General features: G+C 47.5%; 1 protein-coding gene across 1 annotated transcript in view; it reads left to right on the top strand.

Annotated features, from left to right (window-relative positions):
• LOC104543215 (regulator of G-protein signaling 9-like) overlaps positions 1-5,851 on the top strand; it is a gene marked incomplete at its 3' end in the record, with an annotated part of 9,550 nt that extends 3,699 nt beyond the window's left edge. The window contains exons 2-5 of the mRNA XM_010187769.1: positions 2,308-2,404; positions 4,819-4,869; positions 5,037-5,143; positions 5,800-5,851. Of these exons, the coding sequence (XP_010186071.1) occupies positions 2,308-2,404; positions 4,819-4,869; positions 5,037-5,143; positions 5,800-5,851 (307 nt within the window). The remainder of the gene's footprint in view (positions 1-2,307; positions 2,405-4,818; positions 4,870-5,036; positions 5,144-5,799) is intronic.
• Positions 5,852-6,770: the final 919 nt, after the last annotated feature.

The following is a 6,770-nucleotide window of genomic DNA, read 5'->3' as shown; positions in this document are numbered from 1 at the left end:
ACAGCACCAAGAGTGGGCACTGGGCTGTGAACTGGAGCCTGCTGGGAAAATTTGTCTTGCATCTGAAGCAAAGATGCCCCTGTCTGTATCTGGTTGATGCTGAGAGGGGCTGAACTCCTCACCTCTGAAGTGTTTTGTTGTCAAGTGTCAGAGTCTCAGCACTCAGAGCCTGATGCTTCCACAGTGTGGATGCCCCAACCCTGGGGAGCTGTGGGTGCCCAAAGCTCAGAGGGACAAGGATGGGAAACGCACCTGGGGTAACTCAGTCATCTGTCCCCACTGCTCCATCCGTGCTGGATCCCTCTTCTCCAGAACCATGGGCCCCTCATCAACTGAGGAGAGGACCCTCACCCTCCCTGGGGCTTCCCATGTGCTCCTGAAATGCAGCGATGCTTTTTCTTATCATGAGCATGAGCTTTGCTCTGCACTCGGTGAACCCGCTGATTTCTTGCAGTCAGCTGGGGGCAGACAGTTTTCCTGTTGTCTCCTCTGTGGTTTTCGGGGTGAGGTCACCTCAATGCAGAGATCCCTGTTGATCTGAAGGGAGACCTTGGTGGGGCTCATGGCTGGCGGTGCTTGAGGTGAGCTCAGCACCTTGCTCCTTTAGCAGTCCTCCTCCTGATATTTACCCCTCCACCCATCAGCCAGCCTCAGCAAGTGGCTTCTGGCTCTGCAAAATTTCAACCAGACACAGCTTCCCTGGCCCAAAGCGTGGCAAAATGTGCTCGAGCCCTCAGCAAAGTGAGCAGATGCTCCCACTGTATTTTAACCAGCCCTCCTGGCCTCCCGACGGCAGACTGGTGCTGGTAGCAGCTCCTAATTGCCAGCAACCTGTAATTAGCAGCATTCCCTTAGGAGAAGAGGAAGAGATCAGCAAAGTGTGTGGTTTGCAGCCAGAGCAGCAGGCACCCCCCTAACAGCAGCTCCCTTGCTTATCTGTTTTTAATACCTCTTTTTCATATCTATTATTTCTGCAATGGCAAGAGGGAGAAGTTACAGAGACAGTAGGTGACTTCCCCCCAAATCATCCGTGTTTGCTTAGAGGAGCCTGAATCTGAGTTTCCTAAATCAGTGCCCTGTGTGCTGGACTCTCCGGCCTTGCCCCTTCTCACACAGCTGCATGGGCATCTCTGCACACCTGACCTTGAACTTGCTGAGGAGGAAATTTGGGGTTCAGTTAAAAGGCCTGAGAAAGTCTTCGTGTTCCATCACTTTGGGTCTGTTTTTGCAATTTTAAAATATTTTATACAAGCTTTTATACAAATATTTGGGTGAAATTTTAGCAGGCTTCTCAGTTTTAGTATTAATTTCACACTGGCTTTAAAAAACAGCGGAAAATCCATTTTTACTCTCAAGCCCAGAGCGCGTCCTGTCTCTACAGGCTTAAATCCTCCCTCAACTTGGCAGGAGTGAGGACCAAAGTCACTGTGATGCCTGTGAAGACAATACCCTTCATTATGAGCGAGTGTCATCAAGTCACGCTCGTTAAATCCTCTAGTCCTAGTCAAAAACCTGCAGCCTCGCCCAAAATGAATGTGAGGAGAGACCAAATTGGTCCTGTTAGACCAGTTTTGATTTAGTGTCTCTGGAAGCAGAAGACAAAAAGATGAGGATCTTCCACAAAGCCAATGCTCTCAGATAATCTCAGAGGAGGAGATGAGGAGGGTCCATGCTGCAGTCGATCCTTGGCCACCTTTTCAGCACCTTGGCATGAGTCGTGGCTGTGCTTTCTCAAAGGACATCTCATCTCGCCCGGGTTTCAGCTTCTTGCTCGGCCCCAGTCTGCTTTTCCTGTTGCTCTTCTGAAGTCCTGCCTGGTGGTTATCTGCAGACCAGAAACAGAACCTTTGCTGTTTGGTCTTCAGCCAAAATATTGCTTATTTTCTCAGTGCATGGTGCAATATCTACAAGTCTGTGGCGTATTTGTGCAATAGAAACACAGATTTTCTTTCTTCCCCCTTTTTTTCTTTCTGATTGCCCCAGCCAATAGCTCACTGAGGTGGAGAAGAACATTTATGGGTAGCAGAGACTTTTTAAAATCATTATTTGTTTTTTAGCTGAGTGGTTACATCCTGCCCCTTATCTGCTGACCCTGGCTATGTGTGTGTGTCCTGTAAGAGGGGGTGATGCTGTGAGTCAGTGTGAGAGCTGACGGGGTCTGGAGGTGGCATCTGTGATGGAAAAGGGGAGGTTTGGGGCCAACTGTGGCCATGGCATCTGTTCCTCTGTCATCCCTCTGGGATGCTGCGGTGGTCCAGGGGCTCCCTCCTGTCCTCTCCTGTAATAAATCCCTGCCATACTTTGCAGATTGAAGCGCTCATGATGGAGATGCAGAACCCAGACACGGGCATCAAGACGCAGACGCAGAGGGTGATGATCACCAACATCCCGCACGCTGTGACAGGTCAGAGCTTGGCTGGGGGACAGCACCGGGTCAAAGCTGTGTGTGGGCCACACACTGCAGCCTGTGTTCCCAAAAATATTAGCTGTGCATCCTTTGACAGATACCTGCTCCCTTTATCTCATTCTCACTTGTCTCTTATTGCACACAGAGATTGATAATCATGCACTTTTAGCTGTCTCACATGAATTCAGAGCAGGTGACCTTGCTTTCTCTTAGCATATGGGTGAATCGGTGCTTCAGCCTCCAGACCTGTCGTTTGACTGGTGGGGCTGGATCACAAATAAGGATAAATATTAAAATCCAATTAAAATAAGCAGACTAGAGTCAGACTGAACTTCAGAAATGAACAATTAGTCTCCCTTTTAGTATTTTCTGCTAATAACTATTTTTCTTCAGTATGCAGGAAAAGCACAAAATATTCAACCCACTTCTCTGCCTCTAAATGACAGCTTTTCCTCCCTCAAGCAGGCTGAAGAAGAACCAGACGGGGAGCTGTGCTGTGTCACGTATAGCATTACAGGCAGCTCTTATCGCTGTCTCCTCTGTGCCTGCTGGCTCCTTTCACAGGGCGCTATCAGTACCTCCCTGTTCTCCAAGTCTCCACAAAAGCTCTTGTGAGGGGTTCTTCACTATAAATACTCACACGTTGTACTGAAGATTCCTCCTCCTGCTTTGGTCTTTCTGCAGCACTTTGACATTCGGAACAAAAGCTCCCACTGAAGCCAGTGAACTTGCTCTGGGTGACTCAGGAGAAAACTTAGCCAAAGAGATTAATTTTCCTCCACCGTATTTGCAAAGCCTTCAAGGCCCTGTGTATTATTTGCCCCATTTTTTAAATATTTTTTTGTTAAATGAGGAAGCAGAGGCACTGAGATGAAGTCACTTGCTGATGGGTACAGTCAGTGAAAGGAGAACTTGGGCAACGTCTGAAGCTTGTTCTCAGCAGCACCCTCCATGCATCGCAGTACAAACCCTACTCTGGCTTACATAGCTGTCACACAGCTGGATTTGGTGAAGTCCTTTGCCAGGCATCTGCTTTGCCTCCACTGACTGTTAGTGAATTGTCAAGGCAGCACTGCAGAAAAGTTTCCCCCGTACTGAAGATGATGTGCCACCTTGATGAAGTGCAGGGGGAACAAGCACTTCTCTTGCTGTCTGACCAATGGAAAATACCACTTCCTAAAAATCCACGTGGAGGGAAGATGCCCGTTGGTGCTCATCCTCTTTGCGTGCTGTCTGCTTTGTTCTGGTTCCTTAACCAGAACTGCTGCAAGTTCCCTCTTGCATAAGTCATGAACTCTACTCAACTTCTGATAGGCGAGATCCAGTCTCCTTGCATGGCAGTCATCGCTCTCTAAATGATATTTTTAGTGCTGCACAAGTTGCATTCGTACTGGTTGACTTCTGGGTGTTGCAGAGGAGACTGATTCCTGTTTAGTGAGGGAATGGTGAAGACAGAGCAGTGGACACACATCCACTGAGGAGAGCTTTGCTCTTCACGTGCAGGAAGCTAACTAGTTAAATTCACTGTCAGTAAAATGGCTCAGAAAAGGCAAATAAACCTCCGTGTTAAATGCACACCTTTGGGGAAAATGCTTACAGAGAGAGCTGTCTAGAAGTGAGCGATGAGATAATCCTTTAATTTCAGCTATTTCAGGAAGCAGGCAGTAGGATAAGAGCTCTGAGCCCCTATTAGAAAGTTAAGTCATCACCGCAATGTCAAGAAAGGTCAACACCTCGGCCTGCAATCCTGGGGAACGTTGGAGGCAAAGACCAGAAATTGTTCAGGGAATGAGTGCATTTTTGCCCTTTTTAAAGGGAAGGAGGTTCATGAAATTTGCCCCCCAGAATATAAAACTAAACCTGCTGGAGGTTTATGGTGACTCTGGGTATGAGTGGTCACACCCCATCAAAAGTTGTGGGAGAGGTGAAGTGTTTGTGAACTCTCTTACTAAAACAGACAGGACCATGCTCTGTCAGTCTGAAGATAATGTGCAGTGAATCTTCCAAGACAAGACGGTGCAAAACAAGGGGCCCTTCACCTTCCCTCAGCATGGAAGCTTTTGCATGGCTTAAGCCCTCTCTAAGCCAATGATGAGGGTTTAAGTGTTGCTCAGGCCACGTGTGCTCCTGCATCCTCCTGCTGTGCCATCCTGGGGTCACCGCCTGCCTCGGGCTCCTCCTCCCAGGGACTGATGCTGCTTGGTCAGGAGAAGGTCTGAAGGACCTTCATGGAGAGATGGGCAGTGCGTTTTAGCTCTGCTTCTCTCACGTGGCTCATTTGAAAGCATGTTTGCAAGAAGGGCACTTGGTGGGCTCCAGAGCACAGTGAGGGGTGAGGACCGGAGAGTTCTCATTTTAGCACATGGATTTTGGCCAGATTTCAAGCACCTGACATGTTCTTTGCTTTACAGGCAATGATATATTGCAGTGGATTCTCCAGCGCTTGCAGATCGCTGAGGAAGGTGGGTAGAAGTGTAAAAATTGAGGCTTTTTCAGCTTGGAGTTGTATAGCTTTAAGGTCTCTGTAAGCAAAACCTTTTAGATGAATCCTCTCCTGAGTAGAAGCTCACTTTTAAATTCCAGTACAGTGTTTCTGTGCAACCAAAATGCCTGCCTTCTCCATTTTCAGAGGCACTCCACCTGGGGGACCTGTTTGTCAAATACGGGTACATCTACCCTCTCCAGGAGCCAAAGAATCTCACCCTTAAGACAGACGGCAGCCTGTACAGGTTTCAAGTGAGTTGCACCTTGTCTGAAGCCATTAGACAAGTCCCTAAAAGAGAGAGTTCAGCACTAGCTTAAAAACAACCATGCTGGTCATTCAGTGTGCAGGAGGAAGAAGCCTCAGGCCAGTTCCCCCAGTTCTATGTGCCAGATTACAGGGAAACCGTGATACTTCCTTCAACTAAATGAGTGTACTTGTTCGACTTCAAAATAGCTGTGCTTTCTTCCAGGTATCTGTTCCCTTCCCAGGTCTTAAAGCAGCAAATGGTATCACTGGTTGAAACTAGAATAATCTGGGGAGACTGAATGATGAGTGCACAAAAAGCACGGTAATAACAGGATGTTATCAGGGTTCACGGTTGGACTGTTTCCACTACAATGGGAAATTAAGAGTACCCTCGTTGGTACTTGGAATGACATACTGGTTCCCCCACGGTGCCAAATCAGGCTCTCAGTCTGAGTGTGCAGGCAGCAGTGAGAGGTTGGCTGTGTTAACAGATCACAAAGCAGGAGTAGATTTGACGTTGGCCGTCTGCTGCTCTCAGTTCTCTGCTGTAGCTGACACACAGCTGAGGAGCTGAGGTTTCCTTCCCTCTGGTGTGGGTGGTGTTGCACTCTGCCTGAGTTCAAGTCTACTGTGCACTTACAAAAGCCTTATTTTCCTACAGACCCCCTATTTCTGGCCTGCACAGAGCTGGCCTGCTGATGACACAGACTATGGTAAGTGATAATATTGTGTGTGTTTAGGTGACACAGTGCAAGCCCATGTGTTTGTGCACGGAGTCCTGCCCGTCTTTGCTGTCCATCCTTCTGTGCTGTGTGTCCACGTGCAATGACCAGCCCTTGCATTTTCTTTAATAAATTAGATTAAATTAAATTTGGCAATAATTCTCAGTAATAGTGAATTGAGGAAATACTCTGGATGGGGCTGCCTTGTGGTGGCCTTGATGAGAGAAAGTGCTTAAGCTTCTCATGTGTTCCACTAAGACCCATCAGATTGGAACACATCTGAAATAGCTGTTGAGTAGGGAAGACTTTAAACACAAGGTTAGATTTCCCTGAGTCGTTAAGTGTGTTCCTGGATCTGAGCCCAAGACTGTCTTCCTGTAGATTTGGATCAAGCCCTGCATTAGGAGATAGTTCTTTCTTTATATAATGCACAGTGGCTCTCACTATCTCCTGCTGGCTCTTTCCATATCGAATTTTTGTTGCCTTTATAATGCTTTTTATTATAGGGCTGGTCATGAAACCTGGGCTGGTCAGCTTGGTTTGTTCCTGCAGGCTGTGCCATTCCCAAACTGATTTGTTTATACCAAGATTGGCCTCTGTGGCTTTTATCTACATGATGCTGTAGATCTTCTGGAGAATTAAAATAACCAGGTTTAGACTGCAGTGTTTTTAACCTTATAACAAAACATTGACCTGTGTTGGGAAAACTTGGAGGTCAAACTCTGAAGAACCCCAACATCTGACGATACAAAGCTGGGAGGAGTGGCTGACACTGCAGAAGGCTGTGCTGCCATTCAGCGAGACCTGGACAGGCTGGAGAGTTGTGTGGGGAAAAATGTAATGAAATTCAGCAAGGGCAAGTGTTGGGTCTTGCATCTCGGGAAGAACAGCCCCATGTACCAGTATAGGT

Source organism: Mesitornis unicolor, unplaced genomic scaffold (genome assembly GCF_000695765.1).
Source record: "Mesitornis unicolor isolate BGI_N332 unplaced genomic scaffold, ASM69576v1 scaffold11297, whole genome shotgun sequence".
NCBI lineage: Eukaryota > Metazoa > Chordata > Aves > Mesitornithiformes > Mesitornithidae > Mesitornis > Mesitornis unicolor.
This window is presented reverse-complemented; position numbering and strand designations above follow the sequence as displayed.